At 39.3% G+C, this 22,326-nt stretch overlaps 2 protein-coding genes across 3 annotated transcripts in view; both read right to left on the bottom strand.

The window, feature by feature from the left end:
* Positions 1 to 10,914, bottom strand: part of LOC116297319 (uncharacterized) — a 10,977-nt gene extending 63 nt beyond the window's left edge. Inside the window, exons 1-11 of the mRNA XM_031705537.2 lie at positions 10,116 to 10,914; positions 8,169 to 8,350; positions 7,239 to 7,583; positions 6,781 to 6,920; positions 5,958 to 6,099; positions 5,082 to 5,256; positions 4,380 to 4,638; positions 3,759 to 3,986; positions 2,871 to 3,122; positions 2,031 to 2,216; positions 1 to 1,252 (exon numbers count right to left, since the gene is read on the bottom strand). The exon at positions 1 to 1,252 is cut by the window's left edge and continues 63 nt beyond it. Coding sequence (XP_031561397.2) covers positions 785 to 1,252; positions 2,031 to 2,216; positions 2,871 to 3,122; positions 3,759 to 3,986; positions 4,380 to 4,638; positions 5,082 to 5,256; positions 5,958 to 6,099; positions 6,781 to 6,920; positions 7,239 to 7,583; positions 8,169 to 8,350; positions 10,116 to 10,225 — 2,487 coding nt within the window. The 5' untranslated portion in view covers positions 10,226 to 10,914 and the 3' untranslated portion in view covers positions 1 to 784. The remainder of the gene's footprint in view (positions 1,253 to 2,030; positions 2,217 to 2,870; positions 3,123 to 3,758; positions 3,987 to 4,379; positions 4,639 to 5,081; positions 5,257 to 5,957; positions 6,100 to 6,780; positions 6,921 to 7,238; positions 7,584 to 8,168; positions 8,351 to 10,115) is intronic.
* LOC116297303 (ras-GEF domain-containing family member 1B) overlaps positions 8,246 to 22,326 on the bottom strand; it is a 35,999-nt gene continuing 21,918 nt past the window's right edge. Inside the window, exons 17-28 of one of the 2 annotated variants that reach the window (XM_089040456.1) lie at positions 22,024 to 22,095; positions 21,614 to 21,709; positions 20,611 to 20,713; positions 19,276 to 19,316; positions 19,022 to 19,138; positions 17,869 to 17,942; positions 16,905 to 16,932; positions 16,742 to 16,798; positions 15,655 to 15,721; positions 15,301 to 15,373; positions 14,573 to 14,635; positions 8,246 to 8,350 (exon numbers count right to left, since the gene is read on the bottom strand). In XM_089040456.1, coding sequence (XP_088896582.1) covers positions 14,614 to 14,635; positions 15,301 to 15,373; positions 15,655 to 15,721; positions 16,742 to 16,798; positions 16,905 to 16,932; positions 17,869 to 17,942; positions 19,022 to 19,138; positions 19,276 to 19,316; positions 20,611 to 20,713; positions 21,614 to 21,709; positions 22,024 to 22,095 — 750 coding nt within the window. In that variant the 3' untranslated portion in view covers positions 8,246 to 8,350; positions 14,573 to 14,613. Of the gene's footprint in view, positions 8,351 to 13,263; positions 14,636 to 15,300; positions 15,374 to 15,654; positions 15,722 to 16,741; positions 16,799 to 16,904; positions 16,933 to 17,868; positions 17,943 to 19,021; positions 19,139 to 19,275; positions 19,317 to 20,610; positions 20,714 to 21,613; positions 21,710 to 22,023; positions 22,096 to 22,326 lie in introns of those variants that run through there. The other variant, XM_089040455.1, reaches the window with a different exon arrangement.

Here is a 22,326-nt window from a genome sequence, read left to right on the forward strand (position 1 = left end):
AATAACTCATATGGCTCTGTCATTGTGTTGACAATTATTTGTGATCGAAGATATATAATTAAGAATCATGGATATAACGCTTTTAAGTGTGATGTGGAAACACGACTTCCGGGTCGAGAACGAAAAGCACTTCTATGAAGTATTTTTTCACTCTTTCTTCAAGACAGGAATTAATTGTTGTTCAAAGTTCAAATTGTCTCAGGTGGAAGATAATTCATTGAGAACATTTTGCTCGCGGTTTTTCTGAGAAGTTAGCCCCGGAAATGCGTAACAACTTCGAAGCTTCATACATGACTATGAAGTGAGCAATGAATGATAAAATCTAGGTGACGTAAAAAAACTGATGCAGATGATGACGTCATTGATTTTTGAAGAATGGTGTTTAAAAGTATCAGTGACGTGTGTGTGGACAACTGTGTTACATGTTTACTGGCGATATACTGATGCCATACGTCTATTACGTCATTGATTACGTGTGAATAGTAACGTCATGGTGCTTGAGTTAGTGATGATGACGCGCGAGGTGATGATGATTTCGTAGTTAATTAGATTAGATTTCATATGAGCGTGAAAAGGCGTATTGCAAGGTAACGATACATTACGGACATGAGGGAATCCATCGAACCAATAGCGATGCGCGCGCGATAATAATAAAATACTCGGGCGCGGCACGCATCGTCACGGCTACGGTACATGACGTCATACCGCAATTGTTTCACACTCCTACGATAATGTAATGGTGTAGATGACGTCTGCAATGACGTCACGACTTTTAATGTGTTTTCTAATAGTAACGCGCTTCTCGTATTAGTTGTGGTGGATCATATTTATACTCCGCGTCCCCTTGGATCCCCTGATCTATACCATAACCCTCTGGTGCTTTTGGCGGGTTTAGTACATTGTCACATCCAGGTTCTTTCTTATTTTTCATACAGCCAACATACGTCTCCACAATTTCCGTCACATAATTCAAAGGATAAGATCCTTGAGAGAGCAAATAGAAGTGGAAATCTTTCAGGTCAAACTCAGCGCCCAGTTCCCTTTGAGCGTAAGCCCTTGATTTTACAATCTGTTGGTGGCCAATCATATACGAGGTTGCTTGGCCGAAACCGGACTGGTAACGAGTCACCTCTTTTTCTGCCATCTCACTCTTATCCCAGGCGTACTTAGCAAAAAAGTCCAAGGCTTTTTCTCGAGACATTCCTTTATAATGTAAGCCGGCATCTACAACTAACCGAAGGGCTCGCCAAACCTAAAAGAGAGAGTGAAACCTTATAGTTAAAAAACAGGAACTCCAATTAAAAAATAGAACAGCTTTTTCTTGAAGCCAACTAAAATCTTGGTGCAATGCATTTGCAACGACCTTTAGGATTTCTTGGTATATTTTGTTAGCTTCTATCTTAGCGTTCCATTTTCTTAACGACATGAAAAATTGGATAGACGATCTTGCGCATTGCTTCACGGCTGTAATGAAGCAAAATAAGCTTGAAAGTCTTGGGCCCGGTCGTACGAAGCCGGGATAGCGCTATCCGGCGGATAAATCCTTATCCAGTGGATAAGTCGATGCTGTTTTCCCATAAATTTATCCACTGGATAAGATTTATCCATCGGATAGCGCTATCCAGGGTTCGTACAACCGGGCCCTGGTTAACACTAGCTTCGGAATACGGGATCGGAATGACCACCTCCACCTAATAATCCAGCTCTCTGGAATAACATACGAAGACTCAGTATCGCATACATCATCACTTAGGTGTAAAAAAAAGACAAGCACTGTTAATAAGCAGTACACTACGAATAGTCCCCTTCACAGTTTCCTGCGCCATCTTGAATGGTTGCAGTACCTTTGCATCGAAGCGAGACGAACGGTGAGCTCGCAATGATTGAGACGTGAAAAATTGTCTATCATTACAAGCTCACCGTTCGTCTCGCTTCGATGCAAAGGCACGACTACCTCTCAAGATGGCGCAGTAAATAGTGAAGGGGACTTTTAGCTTTGAATGGTATAAATTTAAAGAACCAGTTTATACCTGCCACTTTATTAAACCATATTTATCCAAGGGTCGTTCATCATAGACGTCGGTTTCCTTGCCAACCAGCGGACTTTCTGCGTACATCCCCCAGCCCTCGATAAATGCCGAATAAAATGTGAGAGAGTCCAACCAGCTGATCACACCACCACATGTGTCACGAAAGCGCTCGTACATGCCTTGAGCCTGTCACGCAATCAGTCACGCAAACAAAGTTAAAACAACTAAGACTCGAGGTTTTGTACCATCAATTCACAGCAGCCATGTTGGATGGCAGGAACAATAGGACTTTCGCAAGTTCGCTCGAGTGACCACTAAACAATGGTTCCAATGTGTTCAAATTAACATTTGCTCTATTTTATCAAGTGCAACCTCGACTTGGAATGCCTTGGGTCACTCAAGCGAATACAGGTTTTGCAGCATCACGTGACGGCAGCCATGTTAGATGGCAGGAACAATACAATCGTTTCACATAAGAAAGAATTCAATTCCCAAGAGCAAAGGGATTTTATTGTTCTGCCATCTAACTATAGGCAGCCCAAGCATTATAATGGGATGGGCACCTGATGGTGCAAAACCTCTGTTCGGGAAGCTCCTATTCAATCGTTTTACATGAGAAAGAATTTAATTCACTAGAGTAAAGGGATATTATTTTTCTGCCACCCAACATGACCCTTGTCACTCGATGGAGTAATCCCTTTATTAAACACAAGATCGCATCAGCTTTAAGCATCATAAGTGCGATTTTTCAGCTGGTTCCACCCAATACTTCAGTATTATCGGTATGAGAAAGATAACAAAATGGGCACAGGGAGCCCACCATTGAAAAAAATTGGCTACCTGTGTATGGTGTCCAGGTCTTCCTTCGTGTGCAGAAGTGCTCAAAACTACCCATTTTGGCCCAAATCTTTTATTGAAAAACGAAACCTTATATAAAGCACTTTTCTTGCACGCTCGTCCTGCGGGCATGTAGTTTGCCCCTACTGACGGGTTCAGTTCTGGTTCAACATCTATGGGACAGTTTGGAACAGAGTACTTGTCTCCCGCAAAATGGAACATTCGGACAATCTTTGGGTAGATAAGGCTATTATACTGAAAAGATGAAAGATAATTAATGTGCGGTTGAAAATATAGTAGATGCCTGTGGTGCGCACTTAATTTCCCCTCTCTCCAACAGTGCTCTTTTTAAAGGGTATTCAAATATCGATCTACCAGGGATAGAGAGAGCTCGAAGAGCGATGGTCACTTTATTCCCCTCTCTCCATCAGTGCTCCGTTCAAAGGATATTCAACGCTCCATCTCTACGACGATATCTACTATACCTAAATGTGAGAAGTTAAGTGAAAAAGGTATGTATACTTATACTAGTTATAGAGGAGAGATGAGAGATGAGGCGGTAAGCCGTGTGGGATGGGCTCGGAAATCATATAAGAACATGCGTAATAGGTAAATTACGAGCCTTGTATGAAACGACTGAAGAAGAGGGCCAATGAGCCTTGCACAACTTCAAGTCGCGTAAAAAATACTAGTTATATAGTAGTTAGAGTAGCATGCATGGAATTGTCTCACGTGTACAATCAGTGAAAGGGTATTCAAAGCTCGATCTACCAGGGATAGAAAGAACTCGAAGAGTAGTACGCACTCTATCCCCCTCTCTCCATCAGCTGGGGTGCTCCTTTTCAAGGGTATTCATACTTAAAGAACTGTCAGATCGCGCTAGTTTCTTACCATTCGTATATCCGCAAACCACTTTTGAATAGCTTCCCATCGCTTCGGGCAGTATTTTTTAGCATCTTCAACGGTACTGCACATCTTGTAGGCGTTCTGGTCGGATTCGTTGGCAGGCATGTTTTCTTTGTTGTAAAACATTTCCGATGAGTTGAGCTTTTGTAGAAAAAGTTGAACCGCAGTTTCGTTATTTGATTGACTTGTTACTTTTTTAGCGAGGTTTAGAGCCTAAAAACGTGGGGGAAAATGGAAAATAAAAACACTTGAGTCGTTGATTAACGTTAATTAAGATTCTGTGCGCTGTTGAACCTCATATGTGAGGAGATTAACGAAGAGATTGCGACACGAGTTTAAGCCGCCGGTGGGAATAGATTTATATGGAATGAAAGCGACAAAGCTGAGACATGAAATTAACTTATATATTTTACAACCATCACTCTCTGTAAGGGCTACCACTACTATCACTATTCACAACAAACAACACTAAACTCACATTGTTTTTATGGAGGGAGGAAAACCAGAGAACCTGAAAACCCCTCGTAGCACAGAAAAGAACGACACAACTCCCCAAAGAAACTCAACTCATTCATGTAGCTGTAGATATCAATGTACAAAATTTACCTCTGGATACAATTTATTGAGCAGTTGAATCCCCAGATCGTAAATTTCATCCGGCGTCATATTATTGGTCGTAAAGGCTCCTACCAACATCTTATAAGTGTTTTTGCCATTGAGTTTCTCCCCTGTTGGTAGCTGTTTTGTCGTGGGTTGACTTATGTTGGCACTACCATTGACATAGACGAATGGTAGCGGTAGAGAAGAGAGACCGCTGGACACAGTACTGGGGACGCAATGGACCATGTGCTCCGTTCGATAATACCTTAAAATCAGAAGATAGGGGGAAAACCAGGATTTTTTATTTTTCTTTTGTTACACATGGCGGCCATGTTTTTTGCTACCTTGGCGAATGCTTGTTCAAAGTTTCTTGAATGTCATCATTCGCGACTCCGTTGAAAGCGCTCACTCAGTGTTACATGCATCCCGGGACATGCATATGAGCAAAGTTTTTTAAGTCTCTCCCTTATTTCAGGGTTTGATCTGTGAGTTAGCCGTGCCCTGACTTAGAGCAGCCCAGAGGTTGTTTCAGGGTTTGATCTGTGAGTTAGCCATGCCCTGACTTAGATCAGCCCAAAGGTTGTTTCACGGTTCGATAATATTGATATATGATTTTATGGTAGCAAGGCAAGCTCTTCATTTGCTCACAAACACCAAAGACCGTGCTAAATACAAAGCTATTAGTGTCTATAGGAAGTATTGACTAACCTGAAAAGGTTAGCAATTGGTTTACCAACATATTCAAGAATAAACTCTTTCAAAGATGCGTTAGCTGGTTTTCTATAGTTTGATCCCCATTTGCTTTTCTCATTGGCGTTCTGAGTAAAATTCAACAGGAAACTGTCGTTCAAGATGTCCTTAAGGAAGTCCTCTTTGAAAACACCTACAATGAAATAAAATGGTCTGAATTGAAACTGAATTACTCGCTAGTTGTTTGTTAGTTCTCTCCTGTGCTTCGAGGGATTTTCCCCGGGTTCTCCTGTTTTCTATCCTCAACAAAAACCAACTTTCTAATTCGGTCTACTTTGATCTACAAGGGCCTAAATTCTTATTCTAGTAACACCCGGTTAGCCCAGTTGGTAAGAGCGTCGGTCTGTTGTGCGGGAGGTCGTGGTTCAAGCCTCGGCCGGACCAACACTCAGGGTCTTAAAATAACTGAGGAGAAGGTGCTGCCTTTGTAATTACATCAAGGACTTAAAACCGTAGGCCCTGTCTCCCAACCCTTCCTAACCTACAGTCAAATGGGGGACATAAAAGAACCTGTTGAATTAGTAGTAGGATTAATTAATAAGAGTAGGGAATTGTCTCCCGGTTCAACAGCCTATCCCAATCTGGAGGCATTAATACTAACTTACTAACAAATCACTCATGATTGTAAGCTGCACGGCTGCTACTAGCGCCTAAATACGCAGTCCGTAAAGTCCTCCACTGGTCATGACTGTGAAGCGCATTGAGACAATGTAAAATGCGTTATATAAGAACCCCGATATTATTATTGTTATTATTAAATGTGTGCATTTTTTAAAAATAGGTGCAAACATACATACATGTATCCCAAAAGGATATATTTTTGAGTAAACGTACCTTGTTCTCCTTGATTTGCTATATTCCTATAGCGTGATTTTAAACCATTTATGCTTGCTTGGCATTCCTTCACTGTCCTTACAAAGCCAGCTTTAACCCCATACCTGAGGTTTTCTATATACTGATTAAACGCAAACTGAACCTGGCAATTCAATCATAAGGCATGGATGTTATTTTTTAAAAAAAGGGCAATAATAGAATACTAAAAGTAATGATTGCTTTTGAGAGTGGTTAAGGAGAGAGAGCGGAGAGGAAAAAAAGGCACAATCTATGGTTTAGTTCGATTCCCTGGTCGCAAGCAACCGGAGAGGTGTCTGCCAACATGCGCAGCAAGTAAAGATACGACAAACGTTAATAATGAAAGATATTCGAGCGCGCGCATCCAGAGAGGTATCTACAAAAGCGCGCAGTAAGTATAGATGTGAATAAAGTTCATAACTAATGATAGTTCTTCGAGCGCGCGAATCCAGACAGGTCTTTACCAAAGTACACAGTAAGTATAGAAGCGAGAAAAAAATGATAATTATTCAAGCTGTTGCTTTACTCGAGCGCGTGAATCTGGATCGTAGAAGTTTGATTCTGTCAGCATGCGCAGTGAATATAAATACGAAAAGATGTTAATGATGGCTATACTAGTAGGGCGCGCGCATCCTGAGAATTCTCTGCTAACATGCGCAGCAAGCCTTGCAAGGAATAATGAAAATGATGGTTATTTGAGCGCGCGCATCAAGAGAGGTCTCTACCAACGTGCGCAATTCTGTCTAAAATTCAAAAACCTTTTTACTAGGGAAGCAAATCATCTCTATTTACTTTTGATAGCTACCTCCTTAAGCTTGTCACGCAACAGCTCCATGTCTTCTACGGTATTTGGCTTAAAGTAACGCAACGTTTTGGACAAATCAAAACCAACGTTACAGATAGGATCCCAGTTACACCAGAGGTTAGGACCAAGCAAGTAATCCCCTAGAATAAGAAAACCGAAACGTGATTAATCATAGGGTGCCGTGCGCGGGTATTTTATCCAAAATAAATTACTTTGACCTAAACCCTGAAACAACCTCTGGGTTGATCTAAGTCAGGGCATGATTAACTCACAGATTGAACCCTGAAACAACCTCTGGGATGATCTAAGTCAGGGCATGACTAACTCACAGATAGAAACCTGAAACAAACTCTACTCACATGTGCTTCCGAGTCGAGGATCATAATCAAACACAAAACCCTAGAAGTGAGAAGGGTGTGGTACTAAATGGTTAAACCATCTTTGATTATCTTACGCACCTGCATAATAATTAGTGCTGTAGGTATTTCCATACATATACTTCAAGGAATGTTTCAACTGTGCTAAAGCCTTCGCTTCTCGTTGAGTAAGTTTTAACTTATTCAACTTCAATTGATTGGCTTCCTTCAACAATGCCATCGCTTGGTCCGTCACGTTTTTCTTTGATGCAGGCGAAGGATCGTACACACGAAACTTCTTACGAATCTCTGTCACCGAGACTGGGCGTTTGTAAGCAATTTTATTAGGGAATAATTCGTAGTATGATGTTTGTACTTTGTCTAGAAGTTTGTAGAGTCCATTCTCTTGTGCTTCGCTTGATGGTCGGCACATTATTTGGTATCGAGCTACGACAGAGGAAAACATATTGTAAATTAGTGCGTGCTACCAAAAATAGAGATCCGTATTTAAATCTCACACAGGTGTTTTGAGTTTGCGCACCGCTCTTCGAGTTCCCTCTATCCCTGGTAGATTCAGCCTTGAATACCCTTAAAACAGAGCACTGATGGAGAGAGGGGAATAAAGTGCGCACCGCTCTTCGAGTTCTCTCTATCCCTGGTAGATCGAGCTTTGAATACCCTTAAAACAGAGCACTGATGGAGAGAGGGGAATAAAGTGCGCAACGCTCTTCAATTTCTCTCTATCCCTGGTAGATCGAGCTTTGAATACCCTTAAAACAGAGCACTGATGGAGAGAGGGGAATAAAGTGCGCAACGCTCTTCCAGTTCTCTCTATCCCTGGTGGATCGAGCTTTGAATACCCTTCTAAAACGATCGATAAGCACTGATGGAGAGAGGGGAATAAAGGGCGCACCGCTCTTCAAGTTCTCTCTATCCTTGGTAGCTCCAACATTGAATACCCTTTCGCAGATCGTATACGTGAGACATTCCATAGCTGCTCAAAACTACCACATATCTAGTAATCATACCTACCTTCTTCACTTAACGTCTGGCATTTAGGTATAGTAGATATCATAACTAGTCCAACTATAAGTAGAATGATACCGAGTAGAAAAACTAAGGCTACGATGATTGTGATGATGTATAATTTACGTGATCGATTTTTCTTCTGACTGTCTTCTCGCTGGAACGATACGTCTTTGTCGGGTAAGATGCTGCAACGATATTAACAAGTTATACAAATGAATAGGTTTCAAAGCTGGTATCGTTAACAACAATAAGGAACGGTAAGGTCTCGTGACAGCGATCTTCCCTCCTTCGTATGCAAAGTTTATCAAAGCGGGAATATTTGAAATAGTTCATTTTTACTCAACCAGTAAATTGCAGTTAAATATATTTTTGTCTTTAAAATCTAAACTAAATAATCTAAAAAGCTTTTAAAAGTCACGACATGTTGTCACAATACTGTAGGAGAGAGCCTAGTCTAGTACTGAATAGAATACAAACACTATAAGTGTGCAACATAAATACCACTAAATACTGATAAATTATGCTAATCCTATTGTTTTCTATAGTTTAATTAGCACTATTTACTACTAAATAGTGCAAAGTGTTGCACACTTTTAGTGTTTGTACTCTAATAATAATAATAATAATAATAATAATAATGATGATGATGATGATGATGATGATGATGATGATGATAATAATAATAATACATGGTCTCAATACGCTTCACAATGATGACCAGTGGAGGACTTTACGGGCTGCGTATTTAGGCGCTAGTAGCAGCCGTGCAGCTTACAATCATGAGTGATTTGTTAGTAAGTTAGTATTAATGCCTCCAGATTGGGAAAGTAATAAGAAATGTTTTCAGAATATACTATAAGGCAGGCATTTTGTTTACTCTTATTAAACATCTTTAGATTGAACTACGCGGCATCAAAAAATCAGATCAAAGGCCGGTGCACATATGTAAGTCGTTAATAAACTAGTAGAGTGAAGGCATTTAACCCGTGAAATAAAAATTATTAGTCAACGTGTTTATATAGTCAAATAGACACAAAAGAAAACAATGGAATTAGGGTCTACTAATGTGTATTAGTCTAATATCTATTTCACGGGTTTAATGACTTCACTCTAACTGGGTCTTAACTGAAGATAACTTAACTTCGATTAAACTACCTCGTCTTCCAACTTAACAGCTTAATTGGAGAACCAAAGACGGATAATGTAAAAGAGCTTTTCTAGCAGTTAAGTAACAAAATCTTTGCAAAATGATAGACATGCTTGCGAATGTAATCACTGGGGCTTGGCCGACCAGCTTGCTTTTTCAAAGTATAATTGCTAAAGAGTTTACTCCGTCCATTAAAGTACATTTTTTAGTCTGAACTTGTAAAGAATGTTGGTACATACGTTTTATTATCATGATATTAAAGTAAAATGCAAAAAATTATTAAAATCCCAAAAGATTTTAAATGATTAATTTTATTTATTCAACATGTTAACGAACATTAATTAATTAAGTCATGCTACGTTTTTTTCTTGTTTAGTATTCGAATTAAATCGTTGATTGTGAATCCGATTGTTCAAAAGAATTCTAAGTTTAGACTATCAATACCTCGATTTAGACACTAGGGCTTCTGTCGGCAAGTTTAATCACAAACTTGGTGGAAATTTATTTTAGAAGCTGTTGACCCTTTGGCTCATTCGGGTGCTGAGATTTTATCTTCGATCATACGGATGGCAGAAGAATCATTAGAGAAAATAAAAATAAACTATCTACAAATTAAAAGATCCTTGGAATATAACGCAATGAGATTTGTTATTATTCCGCTTTTGTTTTCTTTCGAGCCTTTCATTTATTTTTTGGTCTTTTTTTTTTGTACGGAGTTTATTAGATCGAGGCACTGCTGAAATCTAGAGACAGACAAACCAGACATGACTGAATGAATATTTCAATTAGCTATCTCTACGTACCTTACGCTGCCAGATAGTTCTGATTGAATCAAAGCTTCTCTGCTCAACCCGCTATCAAAAGTCTCACTCTCTTTCTCGAACTCGGAATCCTCAAGCTCTCTTAACGCCATTTCAACGATAGGATAGCACTTTATGGAGTAAATCTCTAGCCTGTCTACGTCTTGGCAGCAAATATTTAACTGAAGTTAATTTATTGCAGGCTGGAGGATCTAAGAGCAGATCTCTCTGATTTCTTTCTTTTTTATCGGTCCGAACTAACAGCTGGGCTGAATTATAAGCGCCAAGGAAGTACTAGTTCCAAATAATTTTTTTTTTATCGACACAGACATAGGATACGTATAGGGCAGCGTCGAACTCTGTGAACGCTTGAATGAAACTTTCGGTTGATATTGCTCGTTGATATTGCTTGTTGATATTCCAATCGCTTTGAAATATTTTAAGAATTAATCATTCGTGTATGGAAATCAGTCGAGCTTTGAGATCTTTACTCGTAGTACTTGCTGTGAAAATGAACTGCTTGTTAAGCCTTGATGGACCTCATAGAACGACGGCCATGACAAGATCCGATTTATTAAGGTAGAAGGCCTCCTTTCAGGGTCATGGCAAAATTCCATCCTAAATTCCTGGTTCGTATTAAAAAAAAAAAACTATTCACAAGCACTGTAAAATACGTCCAAACAAATTTACAATATGCAGAAGGAATTTTAAAGGCTCATAGCTTGTACTGTCGTGGCGAATAAATGCTTGGGCATGCTCTAGAGTCGTCTATTTTCTTCAAAAACTTCCTTAGTCTCGAATCTAAAATTAAAACACGCCTATGATTTCATTCGCGAGAGAATTTCAAAATTTGAAAAAAAAAGCTTGTCAAAGTAGTTGACATTGAATTTTTTAACCTGTCAGTTTAACCGTCTGACTCCTATTGTTTTTCTTCTCTTAGGGAATGTGGAATGTTTTCAAATAAAGACAGTTTATCCAAGACAGTTTATAAAGTCTTTGTAATCAGAAGCACGAACTCGAAAGCACTTTCATACTTCCGAGGATGGTCTAAGCTTGTAGATTAGAAGGTTAGGGGTGAACAAATAGGTTCAATCAAGATGGATGGGATTGTGCAGGAATGGTTTAAGATTATATCCGATGGCAGGAAGACCAAGTTAGAGTTGTAGGATGCATGAGATGTCTTATGTGCTCTATCGTTTTCTTATACTTTGCTTCTTTTGTTTTGTTTTATTTATTATTTATTTATCTATATGTTCTTTTCTCTAATCTTCTGCTCTCTTTTTTCCATTGATTCACTTCTTCTCCTGCCTTTCTTTTTTCTATTTCCTTGCCTTCTCTTCGATCTTCTTCCTTTGCTATTTGTCTTCAATTCCTTTTAAAATTTTCTTCTCTTCACTTCTTCTTCCTTTCATTTTTTTTCATCTAATCCTTTTCTACTTTCTTTTCTCCTCTTCTCGTCTCCTTCTTCCCTTTACTTCATTTGCTATGTTCTTCTGTCTTCAACGTTCGCTTCCTTTTTATTTTTTATTTTTACTGTTGAGATAAAGTCTACAATGCTGTACAGCCAACTACTACCGAAATCATTCAACTTTTCTCGACTGTTAGTACCGCTAAAATAACGATCGATCGCGTTTTGAATTTCGGTTGAACTCACGTGACGATTTGTAGAGTTCCAATTGGCCATTTTACATTCAAATCATTAGAAAAAAGCGGGAAACTCCAAGATTAAGAGGATGTTAACTTAAGTTGTCTAGCGTAAAGGGGCGGAAACATGGTGCAACATTGCGTGCAATATTGCAGACAATGATTCTAAACTAGGATCTTGTTCTACTTTGTTTCAGCAACATTGCGCGTGACATCTTGTGACATAGTCTCCCCCACAGCCGCTTTCAGTGTCGTCACGCAACGCTTTCTCCCCTGAGTAGCACAACATTCCTTTCCTATGAATTAACCAATCACGGCTTAGTTCTCGAAAACCAGGAACCATTCGCGCCATATGGAAAACAAGATGCGTCGTTAGTAGTCTCCCCCACAGCCGCTTTCAGTGTCGTCACGCAACGCTTTCTCCCCTGAGTAGCGGCTGCTTACCCGAGCACAACATTCCTTTCCTATGAATTAACCAATCACGGCTTCGTTCTCGAAAACCAGGAACCATTCGCGCCATATGGAAAACAAGATGCGTCGTTAGTAGTCTCCCCCACAGCCGCTTTCAGTGTCATGGCTCGCACCATCAAAATTGAACAAAATGTTGCACCATGTATTCGTAGCTTAACACCACCTTAATGAAAGGTGCTTTGAAAAAAAAACCTAGAAAACAGATTTATTTTATTTTTTATTGTTCTGGATTCACTTTGAAATACCAAAAAAACATTTTCAATTTTTTTCTTAAATAACAGACAGATATTTCAAGACGCGGCAAACTATTTAGTGATATGTCTTTGAGAAACAGTCTTACTTTTGCTCAAACAACACTCAACTCAATAAAATCAAAGACAATCCTACTATAATAAGAAATTCTCTACATTATAGGCAAAGCTTTCTTAAACGATAATTTCAAATAGTAATTAAATAATTAAATGTTTTAAGAATGGAAAACGCAAAGCACCCAACTCTTAAATGGCTTCCTCTCTGATTGACAAATCAGAACGAAGATGCGCTCCATACTGGAATGCGGAAGTCATTTTGAGGAAAACAAATGGAAAACATGAGCTTCCAATCGAAGTGCTGGAATGCGGAAGCCATTTGAGGACAACGTTCAATTGGCTTCTGCACTTAGCCAATCACAAACAAGGAAACTGTACTTTTGAATAGACCTTTTTCGAGTTCCAAATTACCATTGTGTTCCTTGATTGACAGACTTATTTACTTAGGGTTAGCCTCATATCAGTGTCTAAATATTCATAAATACAAACGGGGAAAGTAACGAATGCACAACTTCAACCATTTTGAAATTACACAGACCTAGCTTCACTGAAACACATGAATATTGTGCACAAAATCAAGGCTAACCCTGAGCAACAGAGAACTTGAAAATGGAGCTATCAAAGCACAGGAATGTGGAAGCCATTGGAGGGTCACCGTACTATACTTTTCCCACGCATCCCAAACGTACTGATTTTTCTTAGGCTGCGTTCATAATGTATGGTGGAGGGGGGGGGGGGGGAGGGGAAGGGGGGCAGGTGAAATTGAGGGGGATCGGGAAAATTTTTGGAAGGAAAAAGGGGGGATGGGAAAGATTTATCAGAAAAATAACATACATTACCAGTGCCATACATTATGAAAGCAGCCTTAAATACCCCAAATGGTCAACACAAGATGTTCTTCGTACAATAAATATTTAAATAGTTGTTAATCAATTCAATAGTCTGTGTAACGTATATTATAACTAAATAAGACACAACCCATGGATATTGTATATCCCGTTGGACGAAAAAACTTGAAGTTTTTCCTAAGTTTAGATCAGTCAATATTTTACAACTTGGACTCGTGCACGTTGAGTTATGTCGTAAATTAGGAAATCAATAGCGCAGCGCAACCGTGACGTCATAAAAACGAAGACAAAGGAAAAATTCGGACAAACAAACTTACAGGTTTACTTTCAGCAGATAATTTTCACAGCCGATCGCAGTTGATCTTAGTTTACATGGGTTATTATTGTAACTTTAAGTAAAAATAATAAAATCAGTTCGTATAATCCTCGTAGCGGTTAAACAGAATGCAATGTTTGTCCGAATCTTTAAGCTATTTTTAGAATCAGTGCGCTGCGCTATTGAGGGTGGCGTAGCATCCCTGGGGTCTCAGGTTCGATCCCTGGACTCAGCATCACATCTAATGTGAGTAGAGCTCGTTAGGTCTCTCCCTTGATTCGAGGGTTTTCCTTCGGGTTCTCAGGTTTTCCTCTTTTCGCAAAGCCTAACCAGGTAAATCCCAATTCGATCTGTGAGTTAGCCGTGCCCTGACTTTAATCAACCCAGAGGTCGTTTCTGGGTATCGTTATAACTTGAAGGTTTTTAAGGTATTCAATTTTTTTTAAATCCATTGCTTGTGTAGAGTGAGGCACACTCTTAGCTCAACCCTAACCTCTCCCCTGAGTGTCACAGTTATTAAAGGGTAGCCATGGTTATATGGAAGTCAAGGTGCGTATTACCCATGCGTGGATTTCAAAAAGCGCGCGAAAACGCAAACACATTAGCCATTCCGAGGTTTAGAAAAAACTGGATCTTGATGCCATTGCGGTGCATTTTGGGACTGTTTTAGGGGAGGAATAAATGCTATCTTGGAAGTATGTCCCTGAAAGGTCCCACAATGCACTGCAATGCCAATTCGACCCAGTTTCTTTCTAAACCTCGGAATGGCTACTTGAAATATGGGAAAATGGTTACCCAAAGTTGCCACAAATCACTTTTGACACTGTTAGTGGATGTTGGGTTTAGGAATTACTGTACAAATCTATACTTGACCTATTTGTTTGGTGTTCAGTTAAATGTCTTCCACATATCTGTCATCTAGGTTCCTCTGAAACTCTAGAATGAAGTATGGAGGTAAGATTTAAAGAAAATGTGGGTGAAAGATGGCAGAAGGGCAAAAAGAGAGAGAGAGGGGGGGGGGGGGGGTGAGGGGAAGGGAAAAGAAGAAAATGAGTATCACAAAGAAGGAACATAAGGAAAAGAGGAAAGAAGGGAAATACAAACGAGATGATGGGAAGGAGCGAGAGGGGAAGGAAAAAGAGAAGGAAGGGAGAGAGAAAGGTTTTAAGAAGTAGAAGGTTAAGGAAATGAGGAGAAGAATGCAGAGAGGAAGATAACGTAAGGAGAGGAAGTAAAATCTCTAGACCCCCACCCCCTTCTTCTGTCTGCATAAAAAAGTGACCCTCCCCTTGAAACTGATTAAATTCTTATCCCTCCCCTTTTGACTGAGTAGAAATTTAATGGCCCTTCCTCCCCTGGATTCCTCGCCCCCTCCCCTCCCCTAAAAAATGAATGCGCCCTAAGAAGTAGAAGACGAAGGAATGAATGAAAGGAGGGATTACGAGGAGACAAAGTAAAGGAGTTGAAGGAGAGGAATGCAAAGGAAATATGATGGAGAACAAAAGGGGAAAAATAAGGAGAGAGAGGAGGATTTTTTTGGGGGGAGGGGGAAGGGGGAGAGAAGGTAAGGTGCAGCTCCACGTTTGTGGACCACAACCTACTTGAGCGATTTCTGTCTTTCTTTTTCAAAGTGTGTTTCAGGTGACTCGCATTCGAACGAAGCTAAAGATAAATCTGACAAAAGACAACAAACTGTTAGTCTGGTTAATACGGACCAAACTCACGTGACATAGTGTAGTGGACGTTCATCAAGGCGTTTCCATGACAATGGATGGGCTCGTGCCAATGTTTCCAGGTAACGGCGATAAACACAACACTGGGTTTATTGTCAACACTGGGTTTATCGTCATTGCAAGTCGTGGCAAAGTAAGGTATGCTGGACATTCATCAAGGCGTTTCCATGGAATCGCATTAGCACGTGCCAAAAATTGTCCTTGTTTGAGTTCTGTGCTTACCGTTGTCAGAGAACAATGGCGCTGTCATCAGGTAGTTCAATATATTTCCATTTCTTTCATACGAAATCTGAAACATTTGTCATAGTCATTTTGATGTACATGAAAAGCAAAAGAAAATAAAACAAACAAAGAAAAGGAAATGAACGAAACGAGGAAGAGGAGAGGAGAGGAGAGAAGAGAAGAGAAGAGAAGAGAAGAGAAGAGAAGAGAACAGAAGAGACAGACAGACAGACAGACAGACAGACCTTTATTTGAAAACGATAGTTCCATAAGTATAAAACTTCTTTACATGGAAGTCGTTATTGATTAATAAAATATAAATATATAATCCTAAAAAGTTGAAAAATATTAGAAATGATTTAAATAACAAAGAGAAAAATCCTATTGAGAACTGACAGCACGCCATCTCATCAGACGTTTTTTAAATTCATTCTTTGTTGGAGCAGATTTAATTTCAGAGGGGAGAGAGTTCCACATTTTAGCCCCTCTGTAATAAAAGCTACTCCTGAAAAAGTCTGTTTTTGGGATGTATGGTATTTCAATTTGATCGTTCCCTCTTAATTTAGATTTATAGGTGCTCGAATCCGAGGACCTCATATTAAATAAATTGCTTAAATACGATGGGCAATTTTCATGGAGAACGTCAAACATGAATGAACACAGTCTTTCCTCTCGTCTTTCTTTCAATTTGTCCCAGTTTAACTGTTGCAAAATGTCAGCAGACCTCACATCATAATCCTGATAGGTTATGATGCGAGCAGCTCTGTTTTGAAGCTTTTGAAGACGTTCTGCTTGACCCTTGTTCAAATTGCTCCAAACAAGGTCGCAGTAGTCAAACGTGGGCCGTATTAATGCTTTATACATTGTAATAAGGGTAGAAATTGGAACAAAATCTCGAATTTGTTTTAGAGAAGAGAAGAGAAGAGAAGAGAAGAGAAGAGAAGAGAAGAGAAGAGAAGAAGAGAAGAGAAGAGAAGAGAAGAGAAGAGAAGAGAAATTGGAAAATCTCGAATTTGTTTTAGAGAAGAGAAGAGAAGAGAAGAGAAGAGAAGAGAAGAGAAAGTCTTCTATTATATCATATGCCTACCGTCGTCTCTTTCCAAGAAACAAACTCTGTTATCACTTTTGATAGCTGCCAAAATTTCTACAGAGGGAAAAGGCAATGTGTTGAGAAAGACAAAGCCATGCACCACTAGAGCTAGGTATACGTAAAATATTATGATGGACTTTCTCATTACTCCACACCTTACCTCAAAATTGATGTGACCATTGGGCAGCCTACGAAACAACATAAACATTTATTAATACTCAAAACAAAAATTATTTGAAGAGGATACTGCTGAGGTGCTTTTATGGGGAAGGGTCTAGAGTTTTTTGGGTGTTGCCCTCGATTACATCAGGCTTCTCAGTGGCGGATCCAGGACTTTAAGAGGGGGGGTTCATTTTTGCAAATCTCGGCACAACAATAACGTTATCTTGCATCATCATTTTTCCCATGAGGCACATCACTGGCCTAGGGGCGCTCCTGATAAGGATAACCTATCCATATCTATATAGTACCATACTTTTATTTATTTATCTAAAAAAATATAAAAAATCCAAGGTACCAGCCTGTGGGGGGGGGGGGGGGGGGGGGTTCATTTGCATCCAATGAACCCCCCCCTAAATCCGCCACAGCTTTTTCTCCATGTTGTCCGCTTTTCCTCCCCCGAGTTTAATCCGTGCGTAAGCCATGCCCGGACTTAAATCAGTCTAGAGTTTGTTTCAGGGTTCAATATGTTAGTTAGCCATGCCCTGACTTAGAACAACCCAGAGGTTGTTTCAGGGTTCGATCAGTGAGTTAGCCATGCCCTGACTTAGATCAGCCCAGAGGTTGTTTCAGGGTTCAATATGTTAGTTAGCCATGCCCTGAGATTGTTTCAGGGTTCAATATGTTAGTTAGCCATGCCCTGACTTAGATCAGCCCAGAGGTTGTTTCAGGGTTCGATCAGTGAGTTAGCCATGCCCTGACTTAGATCAGCCCAGAGGTTGTTTCAGGGTTCAATATGTTAGTTAGCCATACCCTGACTTAAATCAGTCTAGAGTTTGTTTCAGGGTTCAATATGTTAGTTAGCCGTGCCCTGAATTATATCAACATGGAGATTGTTTTCAGGCATCTGTCGGGAATCAAATTATTACTTTTGAAGGGGCGTCGAGATGGCGACCAAGTCTCACCTGTTATCGTACCCTTCGTTTAGAAAATAAACATCTTTCAAGAACAAACCAAAGAAAGGAATAACGTACTCGTTCTAAAATGAAAAAAAGACGAGTTAGTTTTTACTAAGGAGGAAAATGAAGCCTCATACACTGTAGGCCTTTTCTGAGTGTGATAAACAGGATGCATTTTGGTCTAGTTTGAGTAAAAACAACACATAAGGCAGGATGATCAAAAGATGATTGTACCGACACGACTTAAAAACGCGTGATCTAATATCTCGATAACCATCATGCAGACCTCCTTCTGAACCTCACTGCCACTTTCTAACAACTTTTTGTATAATACTTTGACTGATAATTTAAATATGTTGGTTACAGGCATTCTTTAAAAATTATTCAAAGTCGCAGGTTTTTGAAGTACGAAGACTACACGAGCGTCCGCCATTTTGTTTTTAGGAATTTCGCGCATGCGCACGCGTTTTCAAGCCGTGTCGTATGTACCCAAGTTACAATATAATCCGCCATGTTCGTTATCTCAGAAATATGGCGTATACTGAGACATTTGAAAGTATTCGATATCGCTTTTCAGTATAGACCTTTTTATCTTGGGAGTAATGTCTTTCCATTTCAGACCAGGTGTCATTATCTTGAGAATCAGATTCTTTGTTTGATTTGTATCCATATGTCTTCTTATGCGCAGCCGTTAAACCAATAATTTATACTCGAAGGAATGGCATGTGGTCTAAAAAGGGGAAAGCATTTCGCCCAAAGTAAAAGTGTTGATAAAAGAAATAATACTCAAGGGAATGACATGTGGTCTGAAATGGAGAAAACATTACGCCCAAAGTAAAAGGGTCTATAAAGGAAATAACCCTCAAGGGAATGGCACGTGGTCTGAAAAGGCAAAGCATTACGCTCAAGGTAGAGAGGTCCATTACGGGTCCATTAAGGAAACAGAAGAAAGCACGCGTGAAACATCAGTGAGACAACAGTAACCTTCTTGTAACCTGGAGCGCTTTTAATTTCACAGCATATTTTTGCGTCATGACCTCTGGTAATTTTCCTCTGTCAATCTCAGATCGTTGTAAAATAAATGGATAGAAGATCGTATTGTAGCTAGAGACGACTTGGTCAAAGCAAAACGTGCATGGGGAGGGGAAGGGAGGGGTACCTTTTCATCTTTTCTCTCGTGCGCTGCTTTGAAGGAAGTTCTGTATGCACCGAAGTTGGACGCTGGATTCATTTCTCGTTCCAGTCGATCGAACTTCTTGTTCTTGACTTTGGACCACTGAAAAGGAACAAAGTACTCGTAAATATATATGAAGCAACCCATTGATCCTTCGAACCATCCGTCAATCCCTCCCTCCGTTTGTCCGTCCGTCCAAGCAAAACATAAAGATAAAACACCGAAAATACTCAACATACCGTCTTTTTAAGTCTAGCAACAGGACTCATGTTCATACCCGCTGAAAAGACAAGAAAAAGCAATATAAAACCAGTTTAACCCATTTTCATCAAAAAAAATCTCGGTTTTCTAGTCGAAAGTATAGCTCTCCGACGACTGATTGTTATGCCTAGACCCTTCTCTACTTCCTAACCAAAATCGATTTTTTCGTTAGAAAGCTGAGAAGGGTCTAAGTACGAGAATGCCTGGCGATTGGTCGAAAAGCACAGAAACAAGAACAGAAACAAGGTCACCAATATTTAAGTCTTTGTTTTAAGCACTGAAAAGGATATTCAAAGTAGGCCGAAAGATTTGAGATTCTCAAGAGAAGGACAAGACACTGATGAGTGGATGATACGTAAGAAGTAGAGGATATTACATTGCCGCGCGGAGATACGGACTTTATCTTGTGTTGAAGATATCAAGGTGAGCAATATACAGTGATACGCGTGGGAGAGGAATGATTCCGAATGGATGGCTTTTTTCGAATTCCAAATTACCGTTGTGTTTCTTGATTACAAACTCACGTTCTCAGGTTTAGTCTCGTGTCAGTGTTTAAATATTCACGAATACCAACGGTAAAGTAAAGAATGCACAACTTCAACAATACAAACACTTTGAAATTCCACGGACCTTCACTAGAACACGTGAATATTCTACACAAAATCGAGGCTGACTCTGAGCAACAGAGAACTCGTAACTGGAGTATTATACGAGGGTTTATTATTGCTTATTTTAGACATGTTTGCAAACGAAGTTAGAGAAATATTACAGGTTTACTAAAAAAGCCTTTGGGATAACTGTGTTGTTTTAACACCTTAGGTGTGAATATTGACACCTTTGACTTGCATTTTCGATACAAAATTTCATAAAGGTCTTATTAGTTATCAAATGCTTTTAGGTATAAACTGAGTACGATTCGAATAAATTCTGTTAAAATGAGACCCACTTTATCCAGAACTAGTACCTTAAGGAGTACTCTGAGAATATTATATTGGATGGACATTTGAATGAATAGCTGTATATCGGCAATGAAAAGAGCCCTTCAATATTGGTACGAAGGGGAAGTTACAGCTCATAATCTTAAACTTATGATATTTTTCATGTGTTAGATGTTATGAGCTTAAACTTTGCCTTCTTTATAATATTGAAGCGTGTTTGTTTTCATTTCCAAAGTTCATTTTGACATAATATAACTTCTCGTTTTAAGGCGGGCAGGGTCACGTGACCCTCACTTCTTTAAAATTTATCTTAGACAGAAAAGCTGCAATGGAACAGGCTAGAAAATGAGTAAATTTGATGGGGGGATCATTTACCGATGATGGCCATGGCGGAGTTGAAGTTCCCTCGATCGTAGCAGTCAATTGCTACTTCGATGAAATAATCGATCTTCTTTGCACGAACGCTCTTCCTATTTTCCTGGAAGTTGGACACAATGAATAAATGAAAGAATTATTAGAGTGAAGCCATTAAACCCGTGAAATAGATATTAGACTAACACACATTAATAGACTTTTCACATGACTTTTTGGAGATGGCTGGGGGGCAAACAAATTGGACGCAATGAATAAATGAAAAAATTATTAGAGTGAAGCCATTAAACCCATGAAATAGATATTAGACTAACATACTTTATTAGACTTTTAACATCACTTTTTGGAGTTGACTGGGGGGCAAACAAGCAGTTAGCTGAGGGAAAACTAGCGGATGTTAAGTCAAAACGTGTCAAAATAAGTCCTCAAACTATTGTATTTGACTATTTGACTATTTCTACGACATGAAACCAAAAAACAGGAGATCAAAACAACCTCCAAGATTCTAAAAGCCATTAAAATCGTAGCTATTACAGAAAGTGACGTCTGTTGATAGCGACCTATTCCATTTTTTTTCTTTTGTGTGTATTTGACTATAACATGTTGACTAAAGATTTTTATTTTACGGGTTAAATGTCTTCACTGTAAGACAAAGGAAACAGAAATAGAAGCAATATATAAATTAAAAACCTCGGAACTAGAGAAACAACACAAAACCATAAATATCACATCAAAACAACACAATACAGCAACAAAGCATGTAAAAACAAGATTTTAGCAAACACCACACACAAAATTACCCCAAAAATAATAAAAACACGAACACAAAAACTCACATTTTTTGTCAAAAAAATTTTATTTCAAAAAAAGTTGTTTTTGAGTTTCCACTCGTATAGGAATAATCTTAAAAAGGGCTCTATGAAAAATAGAAAACATTTTTCTCGGGATCCCTGTGGTATACACGTCCACCACCCCTCCCCCCAAGAAAAAGCACATATGCACTTACCATACAGATTTCTGTGGCAACAAGATAACCAAGTCTGTTAAACCATTCTACGTAGGCTTCCAAGCTTGTGGTTCTTTTGATTACGTTTAAGGTCGACTTGAAAAGAACGAAAGTATGGTCGTTAATAAAAAACAGTCCGTGCGTGTGTGGATGGGGGTGGGTGGGACTGAAGGGGGTGAACAAGCAGAGGTAAGTTTTTCTATATCAAATTATGGCAGAGAACATGTTAACGCAGAGATCGTGCATTTTTTGTTGTCAGGGGCTTCCAAAATAGTTATTGGCCCCTACAGCACATTGCTTTGGATTCATGCCCCCTCCCCCCGGGAAATCGTATTATTCTAAATAGACCCACAATTCCATTCGAAATTAGTTCCCCGAGATGCATTAAGAGGGACTGAAGGCGGGCTCACCTTGAAGTCAGCATCGTCTCGTGAAATAAAAGTTTCTACGAATTCTTCTGGTCCAATGTTTGCTAAACGTTCCTAAAAATGAAATGTAAAATGGTGGATTAATCTTTAAAGAGGAACAAAGAGAATAGGAAAAGAAAAAGGAAAAAGAGAAAGAAAGGAAAAGTAGACTGAGAATGAAGGAAACAATAGAGTAAGAAAGAAAAATTACTGTCATAAGGGTTATTGAAGTAGCAAATTATATTACAGTAAGGCCCCGTCCACACGTATCCGGAAATTTTGGTATCCGCAAATTATTTTTTGCGG

The sequence above is a fragment of the Actinia tenebrosa genome, unplaced genomic scaffold, assembly GCF_029948245.1.
Source record: "Actinia tenebrosa isolate PJP-AT-01 unplaced genomic scaffold, QUT_ActTen_1.0 PGA_scaffold7__59_contigs__length_16204524, whole genome shotgun sequence".
Lineage (NCBI taxonomy): Eukaryota > Metazoa > Cnidaria > Anthozoa > Actiniaria > Actiniidae > Actinia > Actinia tenebrosa.